Source organism: Drosophila innubila, assembly GCF_004354385.1.
Source record: "Drosophila innubila isolate TH190305 chromosome 2L unlocalized genomic scaffold, UK_Dinn_1.0 4_B_2L, whole genome shotgun sequence".
NCBI classification, from domain to species: domain Eukaryota; kingdom Metazoa; phylum Arthropoda; class Insecta; order Diptera; family Drosophilidae; genus Drosophila; species Drosophila innubila.
Window position 1 is genome coordinate 26,007,757 of NW_022995372.1, and position 18,528 is coordinate 26,026,284.

Here is an 18,528-nt window from a genome sequence, read left to right on the forward strand (position 1 = left end):
GCCGATTCTGGCTATTAAAAATTTAACCTGTACAGGTTATAAGTTTTTATACAAAAACTATAGGAAAACAACAAAGCGGAAACAACAGAGCGTTGTTGTCAATTTTATTAATACAACTTTACGCAAGCGGACAAAATATGCAAGTATGATAATCTGCAAGTATTAATAAAAAAGACATTATTTTGGGCGAGTTTCTTTGAACTTTTTTGTTTTTTGTTTATTGGTTTCTCATACTCATTTCGTACAACATTTCGATATGTGTTGAAACAACTGCATAATTTACAAATACATATAGTAATAATTATTAATGTTTAAGATTAACAGCAACCACCTAATAGGAGTATTTGAATATAAACTAATTCCATTTGTTTGTTTATTTAGAATTTTTACGTGCATCTTTCATTGAAAGCACACAATGCGAAAAATTATACAAATTATTTGAAGCGCAGCCATTAATTACAAATAGAATAAATAAATAAAAATACTAATTGATTTATAAATATAAATGATTACAATTTTGCAATTTGGCTAATGAGAGTTGTATGCTATTAATTTGTTTATACACATATATAAATGTAATTCTATTCCTATAGTATGCGCGTTTTCAATATTTACAGTATAAATTCCATATAATAATAATAAATTGTTTAAATAAATATAGCAATTAATGTACAGATTAAAAAATACTTTAACAAATTCAATTCAATTTAAAATTGCATTACTAAAATACTTGTTCAAAACTGTTGTTGTTTGTGAAAACGGAAATGCGGAACGAGTTGGTAATTGTTGTTGTTTTTAATATAGAGTTGAGGATCCTCAAGTTGAATTATTTAATACTTATGTTTACAGGCTACTTGGTTAAACTATTTGCTTTTGTATCTTTTGATTTTAGTTGGTTTTTTAGAAGTGGCTTTTGGAGCTGGCGGCGCTTTCGGCACGAGACGCACTGGGATTGTCTATTGGCTGTAATTGTTCTGGATTGGTTGCTCCATCAGGCGGCACGTTTGCTAGGGTTCGTCTGTGTGCCACGACTGTTGCGCGATTGCTGTGACGTTGCTGCCGCCGGCTGATAACAATTGAGATTGGCGGACATTCGACCGAGTGCGGCAGCCATTCGATTGGGCAGACGGAGCAGTTGCTCCTGTAGCTGATGACGTTGTTGTTGTCGATCCGTGCAATCGCGCAGCTGTGCCACAACCTCTGAATGTTGCACATACGAAACACGTATATTGACCGCATCATCATCATCATCATCCGCATCACGATCGCCAGCACTGTCCACATCCTCGTAGTAGGAGAACCCCGCTGGGGGCGGTGGTACGAGTAGTGGTGGCGGCAGTACCTCCGCAGCTGCCGCCGTAGTTTCCGTGGACTATATATTGGTGTAATACGGTGCTGGGGTGTGTGCATCGCAGGGCTTGACGCGCAGCTTTTGCTTATAATGATATTCCTTCAGGTAGCTCTTTAATCGTCCCGGCAACTCCAGCTGATTGATGCCATCGTATGTGGTATTGGACACAATGGTGGCACGTGCCAGCTGCTGCAGCGAGAACGTCTGTCGGCGATGCAGTGGCATAGTCAGGCAGGGCTCAAAGAACATCACGCACGACGGGTCCTTATAATGTTCCAGCAATCCGGTAACCGTTAGGGCCGAAAACACACACGGATCGTGACAATCAAAGCTGTTGGTAGGATAAAAAATTGAAAGAAAAAAAATTAGATAATGTTACAAACATAATAGTAGAATGACATTTGATTAATCCTAGCGGGTTAATCTCAGTTTTGATAGCTCATTTATCCTTTTATTTAATTCGAATCTTAATGCCATATTTAATTATTTCAAGGATTATATTCGCACAAGTACACTTGTTTGGGAAGTCGGATTAATCTTAACATCAAAAACAGTTTTGAAAGCTCTAGCTAATTTATAAAAATTAAATTGTAATCTGTTAAATCAGTTTTCTGCGAATCGAAGTTATTTAAGCTAATTAAAGAGTTTTTCAAAGTTTATTTCGCTTTATTTAAGTATTTAACCTTAACCTTAACCTTAAAAGCATTTTACAAATTAGTGGAATGAAATATATAATTTTTAAGTGAAGCATTCATATTGAAGCTTTTAACAATCTTAATTTCAACAAATTTTATACTAAACGAAAAATGCATTAACTTTCAACAAAACTAATGTAAAAGCAGCGTTAAGAGAATTGATGACAATTTAAATGCAATGATAGAGTAAAAAAAAAATTATTTTATTTTAATGTCAGACCGATGGTTTATTGTGCAAACATTCTTTGAACTCGTCGTTTTGTCGCAAAAAAAAAATTACCCACTCTACTGTATAATCTTTTTTTAAGGATCTTGTATGCTAAGGGCGCAAGAAAGGATAGTTCTCGAAATAATTTTAACGTATATAAAGTTTAAAATGACTACATAGACTAATTTAACTGCGAAGCTATATTGCTCATAGGAATGTGTGTTTTAAAAATCTCTAAAAGCAACCCAAAAGTTGGTGTTTCTAAAACAAATAACAAAAATAATTTGGAGAGATTAAGGTATTTTTTTTAAATTGAATGAAATGTATTTTGAATTAATTTATTAATTCCCCCCTTCGCTTAAAACTGCCAACGCCCTTGACTAAATGCAATATAAAGTTTCAGCATAAGCAATGGATTAATCTGTGATGTTTATCAACTACAAAAACAGTTCAAAAAGCGCATTATACTTTATGCTAATTTAATGAAATGACTTATCGCAGATACAACACGATTAATCGCAATGTTGAAGCGTTACTTTAGCCATGTGTCATTGTTGTAGGACCTATTGACTCACCTAAACTTGTGGCCGCTCTGCTCGATGCGTGCGTGCAGCGATCGTCCGTATTTGCGGAATGTGACGGAGAAGAGGAACTCCTCCTGGGCGGAATCGCGTAGCAGGAATGTGCCCTCCGGTTTGCCCTCGAGCAGACGCTCCGCCTCATAGCGATCCATTTTGCCAAAGTAGAAGTTGCTATTGATGATCCTCTCCAGATCCGGCACCAGGCAATGCATAAAATCGATCTGCGAGTGAACCGTAACTCCCGCCCCATATTGGGGGCGTGGCTGTTCAATGGCCAGGGGCAGGACATTTGCTGTTGTTGTTGTTGTTGTTGGTGGCTCTGTGGTTGCCACAAGGCGTATGTTGGGTCCCATTGTAACCACAGGCGTTGTTGTGCTGCTGTTATTGTTGTTGTTGCTGGTGCAGACAGCACAAGCTGCTGTGCTTGCCACGCCCCTCGACGACGCCTGCTCCATGAGAAACTTTGGCTGTGGCTGCGAGCTGATGCGTATGATGACATCGCCATGTTCATTGGCGGGCGCTGCCCAAATGGCCAACTGACTGGGTTCTGCCACCGCCACCGAGTTACGTTGCCGCCGTGTCGCCACTCCCACTCCCATTCCTGTTGCTGTTGTTGCTGTCGTTGTTGTGGGTGGCGTGGATCGTCTGTCGGCAACGTTGCGCGTCTTGCTTCGAGATGTAGCAGCTGTTGTTTCCTTTTTGTCCTTGGTGCTGTTGCTGTTGCTCGTGCTGGACTGTAGCATGCCGCGCAGTCCGCTAATTGCATCCCGGCACTTGCACTTGCAGCAACGTCGCTTCGATGTGCTGCTGCCGCTGCTGCTACTGCTGCCTCCTCCTGTTCCTGCTGCTCCTGTCGTGACAGCTGCTGCTGCTGCTGCACCCAACGACATTGTCTTGCTGCTGCGGCTGCGACAACAGCTGTTGCCTGTTATAGAAAATACCACAGAGAGAGAAGAGAGAGAATAATCTTTAGTTTGCCATTATTTGCTTATCTGCCATTCTCGCGCTCTCACCTTGTGTACGTTGTGCTCCGTTCGACAACATTTCGTCGACTGGCGGCGACTCGAGCACTTCGCAGTACTCGACGCCTTCGGCGCTGCTGCTGCGACGCCGACGCAGCAACGAAGCTGTTGCTATTTCCGACTCATCATTGTCGACGTCGACGTCAACTTTAGCGTCGTCGTGCAATTGCAGCGTTTTGACCGCAGCCGACGCCGACGCAACGCTTCCCGCTAAAATGTTGTTATTCACGAGTTGTCTTTCGTTTGTTTTTGGCGCTTCCGTTGAACTGCCCGCAGTTCCAATCGCACCTGACACCGCCGACGCCCCTGCCGCACCTAGTGTCACATTCAAAACTTGCTCATTTGCATTGAGCGTGTCCGTCGCAGACGTAACGACGCCTTCGGCAATTGGCAGTTGATGTTGTTGTTGTTGCTGTTCCTGCTCCACACTCTCGTTATTACCATTTTCCATTTTGGCCAATTGTATTTTAATTATAATTTGTCGCAAATCCGTTGATAACGCCTCCTCAGCTTCAGCAATTTGCAAGCTATAACTGGCTCTCAATTGCGCCCGCTCCTGTTCCAGGTCCAGTTCCAACTCCTGCTCCACTTCCAACTCCGTTGCTTGGCTTGACTTGGATTTGCTTTTGCGATTGCTAAGAACTTTACTTTTTCTGCTGGCAACGACGTGAGTTGGCCTGCTCGATTGAAGACCCATTGGAAGCTGCCTATCTCTTTCCCTCAATGATCCTGCTGCATGCACTTTCCACTGGAAATATACAAAACAAAAAAACTGTTAGAAGTTGCTATAAATTTGAAATTTGCTCAAGTTTATTAGCGATAGCGCTGCCACTCTGTTTAATATGTAATTCTTACGGCGTTGCCAGATTTTACAATTGCATTTAGTATTTATTACCACTGCAAAGTTAATAATTTCCATTGTACACGATCAAATTTTACAAGAAACTAAACAAGTTGTAATTTATTTTTTCTCACAACAAGTCATTAAACTGTCACATAGATGTCTGGCGATTAACTGAGTGTGAAATGCTTTGACCTACACTAACAAAAAAAAACCCCAAGTCTCAAGTGCTGCTACTGTTTCTAGTTTTCAGACTTAATTACTTACTTAAGCAGAGTTGAAGTTGAGCCCCCAGCAATTTAAAATGCAATTGCTGTTGCAGTTGCAGATATTTATGTACATTATTTGGTCACCCTTTTCTCACACCACTTGGGATGTTGTTGCTCCCCCACGAACCTGACTCATGCCGAGCACATTGCCATTCAAAAGAAAGGCGCACACATTCCAATCCCACGCATAGACACAACATCTTTATCCCAATATCGCAGCGTAATGTCAGCTATTTTTAGACATCGTTGTATGTGTGCCCATACATAAGTACCCCAATAAGTATAAGTAAATTAAATCCTCCTACATACTATATACATATGTATGTATGAATAAATTTTTTTTATTATCATCTCTCATTTTGTGGGTCAGTTTGCATCGTTGCATTGTAATTTCACAAATCATTGAAATTGTAATCGAAAACCCTCAAGCGAGGGCTTGTCATTCTCACTCCCTCTCTTTCTCTCTCTCTCCCTCTCCCAGTGTATCTCTCACTCCCTCGCTCTCTTTCTCTCTCTCTCGTACTTGGACTCACATTCAAGTTTACACAGTAAGCGCTCATTCATAAGAATTGCGGGTATATTTATTGATAACAGATGTGGCAACACTTGCCTTCACTCTCCCCCCTTTTTTTCACCACTTTGAGTAAGAGACTGTACACTTATCGCTCAACTTATCAAATACCTCGTAATGAGATGCGTCATGGCTCTAAGGTCGACCATGACATGCACGCACAGGCTCGACAGACAATGAGTCACTTTTGTAGATCGCAAGGTGAAGAACTCCCCAAAAATGGTATTGGCCGAAAAAAAAATTGGTATCTATGCATGTTCATATGTTGCCAAGTGACAATACAACTCGGCTGATTGCTTGTGGAGGTGAAAATGAAAAGACCTGTCATCATAACGGTTATTCACTGGAATAATTAGGTCATCCTACAGACAATGAAAATCACGATTCGTGACGTAATGTCTAGAAAAGTTGTAACACTCACAACCTGTACCCAAGTGATATTATGCAGTTTAGGAATATAAAAATAATTACTGGAGCAGATTTAATTTGATTTTAGCGAATTATAAATCTTGTAGAAAATATAGATCCGTTTTGTTCCAATTCAAAAACAATCATCTCTCTCTCAAAACCTGACAATTAAATTCTTGTTCCATATTTTTAAGATATTTATTATTATAACTTTTCCAATTTTTATAATTTAGTTGGGATATCGGCCAGTCGATTGAGCTCTTACTCAAAATAAGACAAAGAAAATTTGCATGAATCTTGCATTATATTATAGCATTTTATTCATTGTTGTGAAGATCTGTGAGCTTTATTAGAGCTTTCAAGTGAAGGTAATTGAACTTTCGGTAACCTTGGATCGATTTTTCGTGCTGATTTGGGACTGTGGATAAATCACAATCTGTGTTAAGAACTCTGACATCATAATTGCATTCGAGACAGAAATTAGCGACTTCCGATGACTGATTGCTAATCAAGTGTTTCAGCTGAAGTTACCAATTGCTGCGTAATTAATAATTATGGGCTCGTACATTCGTACACTTGATTTCTAGGAATTATGGCCCTTCTCCCGCATAGCAACTATTGCGCACTGCTCATTAAACAATTAACAGTGCATTTTCATTACGTTTGTTGTTTTCTTTTGTGTCGTATGGAAAGTGTAGAGTGTAGGAATAGTTAGCTTAAAGCTTCACAACCCGGAAATGCGATACGCAAACTAATAAAACGAGCCAAAAGCGAATGCAGCTTTTTTTTAGTCAAGCTTTATTTGATTTTTAGCAAGAATAAATATAAAAAAGTAATTAAAAATTAATGTTATTTTTTCGTCGGAAATCCAATAGATTGTTGAACTAAATTTCTAAAAATGAAAAAAAAAAATATTTATGGCATGTATCGTTAGCCGTTAACCGTTACGGTAAGTAGCGCCATCTATGGCTGAGTGGCACGTGATAAATAAACCAACGACCTTTCCCAATTCGATTCAAGTGATCAATGTGCATGTGAATCACAGACACACTTGTACTCATACTCGTATGACACGATCTCTCTAATCACTTGCTACCAAGCATGATTCTATATATACAACTATGATGAAATAAACTTGGGCTCCCCCAACTTTCAATCGAAACTTCAAGTCGAACGAAACACGAGATAAAACCGCATTGTTAACAATGGCTACTATATGCGAGTAAGCCAAGTTGGTAGGTAGACAACGAGAAGTGTATGACTCACAGGACCGCCTCGCTTGTGGAGGTGTGAGATACGAGGTAGCTCTCGCTAGCTTTCGAGTGCACACAGCCGGTATGGCGTTCCAAAGAGGGCCCGTCACAACGAACCTTTTTCTCTCTTTTCCTTTATAATTCGGGTTTCGTATTGTTTTTTATTTTTTTTCGCTCCGTTGCCATGAGCTGAAAGCAGAAGCACTGTTGCAGACAATGCGAAATTTCATCAGAAATCCAAATACAGATAATGATCTAATACATAACTTGTTCGTGGTAAAAACGTTGATAAACGTTTCACAGAAACTAGGATGGAAAGGGGGTGACGTGGTGGTGGCATAGGTGCACATATGTACTTATTATATTTATGTCGTTGAAACTATTTCTAATAAGCACCTGCAAATGTTTAAGCGCTGATGATATCTGCAGTTTAGTTGAGATTTGTTAAGCGAATATGATTTAGAATATTTTCAATTTATTTGTATTATAAAGATTTATATCCTACTGTAACATTTCAAAGTAGTTGGCACTTAAAACCAAAATCATGAAATTCGCCCAATGAGCTTAAAATTTATTGCAATTGATAGCACTTCAGAAGTAGAAAAGTCACTTGATTGCATTAGTTTGTGAGAACAGAAAAGAAACACAAAAGCTTTTAAAAATTCAGTATGGCAAAAAGAGAAAAAATAAGTAAACGCCAAATGAAACTCTTTGAATGCAAATTTCCAGCAATTCGCCACCCGCTTAACTTTACATAACTCTCAATTCCCCCCACTGCTTCCGCCCACATTTCCACCCATTTAAAAAGCTATTTCAGTGAAAAACTTTGACTACTAGCATCTATAGTAGTACGAGAGGCTCCCAAGAGGTGCACCATTGTCATGTTTTTACGCTGAAATTGTCACAACAAAACGAAATGGATTGCGGTCAGCTGGAGGATGAGGAGTAAAAGGAGGAGGAAGTTGGGGCTAGGTGGATGAGAAGGTGGCAAGTGCAAAAACCGAAGTCGACTTAAACAACAAAAAGCCAATGAGAAGAAACCTCAACAATGAACAAGAGACAGGGACGGCAACGGCGAAGGGGAAGACAGCGAGACAGACAGGGATAAGGATAAGGATAGAGAGAGGGATGGATGGGATTTTTAAAGCGAATTCAATTACTTTTTGTTGCTGCCGCTTCGCTGGGCTCCATCGTCTTCGTTGCTTTTTTTGTTGTTTTTTTATTTTTCGTTTTCATTTTTCGTTGTTCGCATTTTGCTTTGCAGTTACTTGGAATTCGCAAATGAACTTCGCTTGAAAACAAAATCACATGCAAAGCAGAGAGCGGGGCAACAAAGCGCAAAGTGCCAAAGGAGCGCAACGGTACGAGTCTGACGAACAGACGGACGGACGCACAGACGAACAGACGGTCGGTGGGGGGGCGATAAGAGGGTGTGATGTGAGAGAGTGTATTTCATTTTGATATTTTTTCGCAAGAAAATTGAAATGAGATTTATTTATTACGTTTTCATTTTGAACGCTTACCCCGTCCACCTTTAGCGCCCCTTCCTCTGCGCTTCCATCATCCAAAAAATATTTGCAGCTCCATTCATTGCGCTTCACTTGAATATATATGTATGTATGTAAGTGTGCGAGTATTTGTGTGTTCATAAACAATTCTCATGGCAATTCGGCATTCATATGCCAATTTAATTAGCAATTCCATCGAAAAAAAGAAAATAGGAAACTGTTCTCACCCACGGCATTAGGTTCACTCTTTAAACTTTTATCTATGCGTCTTTCTCCCTCTCTCTCTCTCTCTCTCTCTCTCTCTCTGTTTGTATCTTTCTCCTGCTCTGCTTATCATGTGGTTCGTGACTGATATGCTTTAAGATTTGCCCATTGGAAATACCTGGAGAAATCTCATTGACGTGGGTAAACAACAAACAATAAAAATAATCAAATCAAATTCTCACAAAATCCCATTGTTTAATTGTACTTATGTCTTTACTTACACACGCACACCCCTGAAACTTATGTAGTTACTATATATACATACGTATGCGTGTTATAGCTTATACCCAATGTACAATAGCGTGTCAAGGTGATTATTATTTGGAAGATCTCATAAATTAGCCAATAAAAAAGTGTATTCAATGTAAAACAAATGTGATTTAAATTTCCTCCTAAAAATGTATTTTAAGAAGGTTTAAGAGAATTAGAAAACAGGTTCATATGGAATTTGCGGTATTATACCCATGTCTGTTGAACCATATTCCATGGTATATTATACCAAAAACGTTCCTGTAGAAATATTTTCTAATTTCCATTTCTATTATTATAAAATAATTTTCTAAAATCTAAAAGTTGCAAATAAAAGAAATTATACTTAATAAAGTAAGTATAATTTCTAAAGTGTGTAGGGTGAAAGTCGAGCAAATGCAGCTGACAGGTTTTGAAGTTGTTTTCGATTGTTATCGCGAATTTTGGGTTGACTTGTTATCACACAGAATGTACATACATAAAAAACAAAGGTAGGTATGTGGCATATGTGCATAAAAATAGTATATAACAATAATATAAATAAAATTAACAACATTAATGTGAATTGTTTGCATTTCTTGGAATCGGGCTGGTGCAGAAGGCTCTCATGATAAATCCACTATACAATAGAGCACATGAGAAATTCTTGGAAATTGTACACACGGTACTCAAATGGTGGTGAAGTCATGAAGTTGTTTAAAGGTACGCACAGCAAGCAGTAAACCAGACCAGCATGTGTATGTAAGTGTGCGTGTGTGTGGTGAATGTGCTGTTTTCTGATTAAATGAAAGCACTAACAAAATTTCAATTTAATTTGCTACACTTAACATAGTCCACCCGTGGCTCTGACTCTACGACGGACGTTTTTATTTTGTCAAGGTTTCTTAAATGATGGGATCGGCCTATGTTTGGATACAAAGCACACACATGAGTTTGTTTCGCAACTTTTAGATAAATATCTTTTGTTTACATATTTTGTATGCTAATGATGACACATAAATTATCAACATAAGCCTGAGATAAGAGCAAAGGTCTTTAAAAACTAACGCTGTTTTAGAATAAAAGCACAAAAAAGAAACATTAAATAAATTGAATAATAACAATAGTTCAAAAAAAAAAAAAACACTTAAATTGTATTATACGAGTTCTGGCAATTTATATTTGCTATAGTCTGTTCCTCATATTGAGGTAGGTTTCACAAGTTATCAACACTTTGCAACTGTCAAAAATATTGTTCAATTCATAATATGTATTCCCATTTAGTTACCTTCTAGTCGAGTCCAGAAATATCAACTAAACAGCAAAGCACTACAATCATGAGACTTTATTTGTTAATGGTAACGATTAATATTAATAAATTTAGCGATTACCATTGCCCCTAACCGGAAGGCGATAGGCAAAAATACAAAGAGCACAGCTATAAACGAAAAACAGTTTAACACCTAATATAGTATGAATTTATCAAGAATATAAACACATACATATCATAGTTCCAAGCAACTAGCTAAGGTTATCAGACGGTTCTAAAACAGTTCATTGATAAAAATTACTACGAAAAACGTTGATATGCGCAATCTGTGACGCAAGACGTCCACCAATGATTAATTAATTTAATAAATAGAGATGCGCAAGTAAACAAAAAAATAATAAATAAGAATAATAATTGTGGCTCGGTACTATTTAAATAAAAAGAGGGTTCTAAATTATACATCGACACCTTTTTGCGAAATGACATTTTTTAAGAAATTGACTTTTTGATGTAAAATTGTTCTATAATTCTTACCTATTAAAAAAAAATATCCTGAAAAATTTAATTTTTTGCCGCTTACGATCATTTTGCAAAAATATGTCGATATATAATTTATAACTCTATTTTAATCTATATAAAAATATTGTGAATATTGAATATTGAAATATTATTCTACAAATTTTATAACATATTCAATTATAAAACCATCGCTTATGTACATATTTTCAAAAAGATATAGTGACTTCAAACTCTTCCGCTTCTTAAAATTATCTTAGTTGCTGAGATTATTTGCAAGATGATCTATTATCATACTGATATTATGTCACAATGGTGTCAACATTACACTCCACGATATTAATCACAGTTCCCACTTATTGCAGTGACTGAAAAATCACAGTGTCGGTACAAGTACGAGTGGGCAGTATACAGTATACAGAGCTTATCAGTTACAGAGCGTTTGCAAAGTTAAAACGAAATTCCAAGAACAATCAAAAGCGCTTCGTTTTTCATGGAAATGGAAGGCAAATATATATGAATGTGTGTGTACAACAGACGTGCGGACAAAAGAGAGAAGACACAGAAAGGGAGAAAGAGCTCGAGGGTAAAGGTATGAGATAAGAGTAAGCTGGAATTGAGACAACTTTGTTGCTGGTCGGGTCAATGGGTGGCGCTGGTGTTGTGTGACTAAGAGTATCTTGAAATGCATCTGTATCTGGGCAATGCAAATATAGATTAGGTCGTCTTGTTACGAAAGTCGGGTAGAGTAACCCCAAAATGTAATTAACATAAAACAAAAAGTCAAACTCAAACCCAAAACCAAAATGAACTAAATTCGACCGGTTTATCCAAACAAAACACAAAATAAAACAATAATAAAAAACAATAATGTTTCACCTTTTTGGCCCAGACGCAACAATACAAGATAAGTTGGCCAGCAATGATTTACTATGAAATACAATCAAGCAAAATGAAATGAACAGAAATAAACAAACAAATGAATTCCATTCGAGTGCGGGAGAGTCTTAAATAAAATTGAGTGTTTTGCCCACATTTCACTTTTGGCATCGCGTTTCAATTGAACAAATTCACGCGAACAATTAACAACGAGCGCAAAAAGCAGATGAAAACACATACAAATACACAACACATACATCAAATTAAATTTCCACGAAATCTGCACATAAATCGAATAACAAACACTAACACAATAGAAGGTAAAAACAACAATAGCCGCAGCTGATGCTAGGACCAAAGCACAAGGAAGGGAAAAGAATGTGCAGGAGAGAGGGTACAATAGAGAAAAATGCCAATCTTCAGGGGTTTATGCGTAGCACATTATTATGATATATCAATAGAAGGGATTTAGTGTGACCAGAATGTGAAGTACTTCAGAAATTATACCAAAGTGAGCAGAATGTGTATATTTAACCTGGAAATTCGATTATTTGTAAGGGGAACTTTATAAATCAGCTCACCGTCATTTTGATAGCTCAGCTTTTTATTGGCTTCATGAGTAATGGACAGTAATTAGCTGAGAAATACTTTTTATTGAATTTCCGTTTGCTTGTCAGCAAATAAATAAAGTAATAATAATAATAAAGTTAAATCAAACTACGTAAATTAACTGTAAGTAAGTATATTCATCCATATACATAAGTAGCAGCCTGCAGACTTTTTGTAGGTTATAATTCAAAAGGTTATTTCGCAATTTATGAAATCCAAGAACATGTCCCAAGAGTTCAAAACATACTGTACGAAAAATTGGCCAAATATACTAAGATCATTGTTGGCCCCGGGGCCGCATCTAAAGAAGCCAATTAAGTGAACGGCCCAATTACATTTATCCTTTTTTTCTGTTTCTTTCTTGTTGTGGAAATATTTTAAATTTCACATGAAAAGCTATTAAAAGCCGAGCACAACCGAACGCACTCAAGTTTAATACAAATTTCAAGGAAATGAGCGGAAGAAGATGGTAAAAAAAAACCCGCTTTTACCAAGAATGATCGAAAAAGTGCACACACAAGAGTATATATGTGTGTATGCATGTAAGTGTGTGTGTGCACATTACAGGCAAAGTTAATAACACCTTTTCTTATGAAGGGTACGACGAAAAATATCACCGCTGTCGACTTCAGTCGAGTGTGTATGAAGTATGGCTTCAGCCGAATTGAGTAGCGAGCCAAACCAATATAACCAAGTATCTCTCTCTGCCAACATTCAGCCGCAGTTCCCGTTTTCCTATCATGTGCTGCTGCTTGTCCACACAATTGAGTGAGAGTGCGAGAGAGCGAATGAGTGAGCATGCGACTCTCTGTCTGTTTGTCAGTGTATACGAGTGTATCTATATGTGTGAGCATTGTTGTTGGTCTTGTTGAGCTGCTGCTGCTGCTGTTGGCTCGCTCGCTTGGCTGTCTGTCTGTCACTTCTCAGAAATCGGTCTAAATTAGAAAATGCGTTTCTGGGAATTTCGTATCTCTTTTGGGCACTACGAAATAACGCAACGGCAACACCAATATACAATATGTACATATGTATCTTATAGATACTTATAAATATGTATTTATTAATGCCTATTTCCGCGAACGCCCTTGCTATATGCTCATATATAAACACATACATAACATATACATATGTACTTATGTGTATAGTAGCAAAAGCACAACATCATATGAATTTATCAATGGCATATTATTTTTCGTATTATTTTTGCCACATACACTCTACAAACACGCAAAGTGTGCGAAAATTTTTGTCATACCTGTTTAATCGCTACAGTTGCTATTTTCCGTTTTATTTATTGTTGTATTTGATGTGGTTTTTTTTTTTTTTAGTTGGCAATTTATATAAATTGTATTTTAAGCATTATTTAGTTTAGCTTGCCCAGCATAGCCACAAAACCATTTGCACTGACTTATTTCCTCTCTTTCTTTCTTTTTGATATATTTATATTTTGTTTGTTGGCACTCGCACGGTAATTTCAAAGATTGCACTAGATATACTATGGTTAATACACAATTAATCTAAGTTGCACTTTAGTCGGGCTGTGTAGAAATTTCAACGATTTTAGAAAATTTCACTAATGGCACGACGTATCTCAAACTTATAAGACTAAAACTTGCTGTGCGACGACTTCGAGATACGTGCGTGCAGCGACATCCGAATACTTCTCGTTAGTGCCACTGGACACACAGAGTAGGGATGAGTTTCAATCGCGATATCGATATTATATCGATATTTTAGCAGGAAACGATGTGAAATTCAATTCGATATTGTATATATTTGCTCTGATATTCTACACGATAATTAAGGGTATTCCCTTCTGTTAGGGGAAATCAAATTTGATTTTGAGCCTGAATCAGTATAAAAATAGGTGCAAAAACACAAAATAACAGATGAACATAAGTGTGGAAACTATTTTTCAATGACTTTTTACCAATAGTAGAATTAGAATAATACTATTTATTTATAATGCTTAAACAGCAGTATAAACAATATTAATCATATTTTTTTAATCATCGTTTTTATTCCTATTTTCGTTTTTCAGTTTCAATTTTCATCGGTCTTTTCTAGCTGATATATCCATCTGCCTCAGAGGAGATTTCGTTAATACTTATAGTGCGATCAGATTTTCCTTTTTTCTGGTCATACTACACGTTTTGTAAGGAGCAGCTGTGAAGTTCATCGACGATAGCAAATTTTTAATTTGTTTAAATTTGAACTTCTTAATAAATATTTTCCCTTCTTTATTTGTATCAAATTTTGACTTAAAATTGCGCTATTAATAATAATCTCATTGCAAATATACACAATTGTTAATTGATGTTATTTTATACCACAAAAAAAAACTCTACACGAGGTAAAAGTCTAGTGACGAAAGCAATTGTGACGAACAAAATTGTACGTATTACAACATATTAAAATTTAACAGAAATCGTTAGAGCCGTTTTATCAGAAATCGACAAAATGTTACCTGAGTACTTAAAAAAAAGTTTAAAGGTACGCCTAAAAGCCCTCAACCACACCTTTCCAATGATATATAGAACATATCTGTAGCTTGTTTGGTTTGGAAAACTAGCGGTTTTTTCAAAAAGTCGTAGAACAAACATTTTTAGATTTTCGAAAAGGAATCAATCCCCATCATTACATTTAAGCTTCTTTAGCGCTTTGCTGCAAACAGACAAACAAACTGACTTTTCATTTCATTTTGAGAAGTCCACTAAAATTTGTTTATCTTTTGAACCAGATATCGGATTTTACCAAAAGACGCCAACAGCCCCATTAGCTGCAATCATTTAAATTTTTCCCCTCCCACTTACACCCCCGTATCTCATGACCCAGGTTGGTTAGAAAAAGTTTTTTTTGCCATTTTGTAAGTTAAGACTAAACCTTTCGATCGGTATATAGCTCGATCTGATCGGACAGTCGTAGCAAATTTTCCAACTTAGCTGTATATATAGTTAGTCGCCTTTCGCACCCTTCGTGATGCTTTCGTCACTAACGCGAACTGCCGTCCGCAGTGATTCAAATTTTGCGCAAGTTGTAGGCGGTCGGATAATTGGGGAGGTTGGACGATATTGCGATTACGATTAAATTATTGTACAGAGGGTATTCCCCAACATACTTTTCATATTTCCAAATTTAATGTTTTTGAGGTTGTGTGAAACTGATTTTTACAAAACTTTAATTATATTAAATTGATGTCCATATCCTCGAAGAGTTTTTAAATATTAAGCGAAATAATCTCTATTTTCAAAATGTGTTATCGAATAAATTTCGATACGATTATTTCGTTGTGCAGGTGTTTACGCGCGCATACGCTTAAATTTAATATTTTAGTGTGCAAGCAAATTTGATTATTTAACTTGCCAGTTGATATTAAAACGTTGAAACAGCATGCTTAATAAAGACACATGTTTGTCGATCTAATCTCCATGCGATATAGAGAACAAGCGGAAAGTCCAAAATGAAGATAATAAATAAATTAAAATACACATGCTGTGTACAGGCATAATATACAAACGGGGATTGAAAGAGGCGCTGTGTACACTTTAGTACGATACTTGGACTTAGTCAGTGTCAAGCAGTCAGTCAGTCATCAACTTGAGCGTGCTTAAGCTCTGTGAACTGCAATCTAATTCAATTAAAATTAAAAGGAAAATCTACGCTTCAAATGAAATTGCTCCGAATTCAACAATCGAAAACGACGACGATAAACGACAATTAGACAAAAACAGAAAAATTTCAGTTTCTGTCAATACGTGGGCAGCCTGACAACAATGAGAGTAGATGACGGCGCAGAAAAGTCCGCAATGATTCGTTCATCATCAATGCCTGTTAAGCCAAAACCCTTGGATCCGAGGCCACTGGCGCGATCTCCAGAAAAGGAAACGGTCAACGATAGTGAAGTCGACTATTATCCGGAGAGTCCCAGCTGTGTGCGTCGACGAAAGTCGAAGCAAACTCCAGAGCAATTGGAGACGCGTAGTGAGCAAAAGTGGGTCACCAATTAACATTTACTTGCATTTACTAATTCAATCTTATTATGCAGCTTTCCTTATACCCTCGACTGGGCGGGGAGCACTATTGAGCTAACTCCCGATGCGGATGCTGATGCAGACGGTCTGAGACGCAGAATGAATCGTGTGATGGAAAAGAATGGACATGAGAACGTTGTCTTTCGACGCATACCAGAGAAGTCCTGGCGATATATGCGTGACGTGATCACCACACTGGTAAGATCATTGTTTGGTCACAAAGCTTCCAAGCCAAAGACAAAGACTGCGTCAGAGCGTTCAAATATCTATAGCATAACGCCTAGCATACAACGCAAATTAGATGAATTGGCTGAAGAGCCACCCGCTGCGAAGGTTGGCAAAGTAATACCGATTCCTAGGACAGACACGAATGAGCGGGAGCGAGTTACTTTTAGCCTTTAGTATAGTATAATAGTAATTGTTTGGACAAAGAAAACAATTCAATTATTTTTTATTTTATTATACATAGTTGCTTATGGAATTTAGAGCAAACTAAAATAAAAAACAAGTATTTTAATTTTTTCTTTGTCAAAACAAATTCTTGACTCGTGTTATACTAAAAATAAACTCGCATATTTAAATAATCAATTTTTAATTTGGCTTTAATTTTAAACTCAGACGTTAATCATCGCTATTAAAATCGATGACAGTTAATTAATTACAATCGATACCAAATATACGAAGTCTTGTGCACAGTTTTGAATTCAAATTTGATTTTGATTGTTCTTTACACAGATCGAATTGGATTGGAAGTATATGCTGACACTGTTTCTGGGTAGTTACTTTCTCAGCTGGACTTTCTTTGGCGTACTTTGCTATATGGTAGCCTATTCTCATGGCGATTTTCTATTTGACGCTATCACTGGCGAACGTTTGGGCGAGGGAAGTGACCCCTGTATTTTCGGAGTGCCCAATTTTATTGGCATTATGATATATTCGATTGAAACACAAACAACACTTGGTTTCGGCGAAAGATACGCCAGCGAGGAATGTCCAGAGACCATTTTTCTATTTGTAATGCAAATGATGTGCGCAGCTGCCATCGAGGGATCTATGGTTAGCATTATCTATGCGAAAACAGCTCGTCCAGCCAAACAGCTGACCAAGCTCAAGTTCAGCGATAAGGCGGTGGTAAGTCCGTGCCACCAATTACATTCAAGATTCTAAGCGTATCTTAAAATATTTACAGATTTGTTGTCGCGATGGACAACTTTGTTTGCTCTTTCGTGTTTGTGATCCACGTGAACAGCAGTCTATAGAATCCAAGATACGTGTCTACATTATTGTAGACAAGCCGTGAGTCACTTAGCTTCACTCTTATCTTAATAGTTTAATTGCATTTGGCCTTGCAGTACACGGGAAGGAGAACTAATTAAAACACACACGGAACTGAAGCTGGAGGGAAATGGCGAACAGTTGATTGTCTGGCCGGACATTGTATGCCATGTCATCGATGAGACCAGCCCACTTAATCACTTCAACAATGCCAAACAGTTAAATGCAGCTCAATTTGAATTATACGTGACAATTGTGGGCACATCTCCGACTACGGCTCAAATGACGGAGGCAAAGACATCGTACGTTCCACGAGAGATCTTCTGGGGTCAACGTTTTGTCAATATTATCCATTATGATGCATCCAATGAGCGTTATATTGTGGACTATGAGAATTTCAACACAACCATTTCGGTAAATATTTTTAATAATTCGGAATCTTCCATATAATATTATTAATTTCAGGTAGATATGCCTATCAAGTTGACACCGGCGGAGCAGTTACAGCAACAACAGCAGCAGCAACAACTGCAGCAGCTACAATTGTCATACAGAAAATAAATTATATATTAACAAACAACACAATAAAGTATTATATCATCCACCAAAAATACGCGCTCAATAAAAATTTCGATTACTATTCCGATTCCCATATGTGCACTCGTATTTGTACTAAATATGGGTACATACTGGAAAATTATCGATAACAATACGACAAAAGGTTCTTTATCGGCAGCTCAACTGCGCGC

General features: G+C 37.3%; 2 protein-coding genes across 4 annotated transcripts; one reads left to right on the plus strand and one right to left on the minus strand.

Annotated features, from left to right (window-relative positions):
* Nucleotides 1-185: 185 nt before the first annotated feature.
* LOC117779907 lies at nucleotides 186-14,157 on the minus strand. Its single transcript, XM_034616252.1, has 4 exons — nucleotides 13,729-14,157; nucleotides 3,849-4,605; nucleotides 2,830-3,760; nucleotides 186-1,682 (listed from the first exon to the last, which is right to left on the minus strand). Exons 2-4 carry the CDS (start codon nucleotides 4,552-4,554, stop codon nucleotides 1,373-1,375), a joined length of 1,947 nt encoding a protein of 648 aa, XP_034472143.1. The 5' UTR covers nucleotides 4,555-4,605; nucleotides 13,729-14,157; the 3' UTR covers nucleotides 186-1,372.
* Nucleotides 14,158-15,991: 1,834 nt separating this feature from the next.
* Nucleotides 15,992-18,426, plus strand: LOC117781139 (inward rectifier potassium channel irk-1-like). 3 transcript variants are annotated; one of them, XM_034617870.1, is made up of 6 exons: nucleotides 15,994-16,464; nucleotides 16,519-16,702; nucleotides 17,240-17,635; nucleotides 17,694-17,800; nucleotides 17,857-18,193; nucleotides 18,249-18,380. In XM_034617870.1, exons 1-6 carry the CDS (start codon nucleotides 16,247-16,249, stop codon nucleotides 18,264-18,266), a joined length of 1,260 nt encoding a protein of 419 aa, XP_034473761.1. In that variant the 5' UTR covers nucleotides 15,994-16,246; the 3' UTR covers nucleotides 18,267-18,380. The 3 variants fall into 3 exon arrangements, 2 of the variants coding, with proteins under 2 accessions (XP_034473761.1, XP_034473760.1); XM_034617869.1 differs by having other exon boundaries at nucleotides 15,999-16,464; nucleotides 18,245-18,426; XR_004617150.1 differs by lacking the exon at nucleotides 18,249-18,380 and having other exon boundaries at nucleotides 15,992-16,464; nucleotides 17,240-17,639; nucleotides 17,857-17,949.
* The last annotated feature ends 102 nt before the right edge of the window (nucleotides 18,427-18,528 follow it).

What these genes read in the sequence shown, in the direction of transcription:
- LOC117779907 (XM_034616252.1), bottom strand. Translation starts at nt 4,554, where the DNA reads ATGGGTCTTCAATCGAGCAGGCCAACTCACGTCGTTGCCAGCAGAAAA. An exon ending in CGGAGCACAACGTACACAAG is followed by an intron (nt 3,761 to 3,848) that starts GTGAGAGCGCGA and finishes TTTCTATAACAG; the next exon opens with GCAACAGCTGTTGTCGCAGC. An exon ending in CAGAGCGGCCACAAGTTTAG is followed by an intron (nt 1,683 to 2,829) that starts GTGAGTCAATAG and finishes TCCTACCAACAG; the next exon opens with CTTTGATTGTCACGATCCGT.
- LOC117781139 (XM_034617869.1), top strand. Translation starts at nt 16,247, where the DNA reads ATGAGAGTAGATGACGGCGCAGAAAAGTCCGCAATGATTCGTTCATCA. An exon ending in GAGACGCGTAGTGAGCAAAA is followed by an intron (nt 16,465 to 16,518) that starts GTGGGTCACCAA and finishes CTTATTATGCAG; the next exon opens with CTTTCCTTATACCCTCGACT. An exon ending in GTGACGTGATCACCACACTG is followed by an intron (nt 16,703 to 17,239) that starts GTAAGATCATTG and finishes TTCTTTACACAG; the next exon opens with ATCGAATTGGATTGGAAGTA.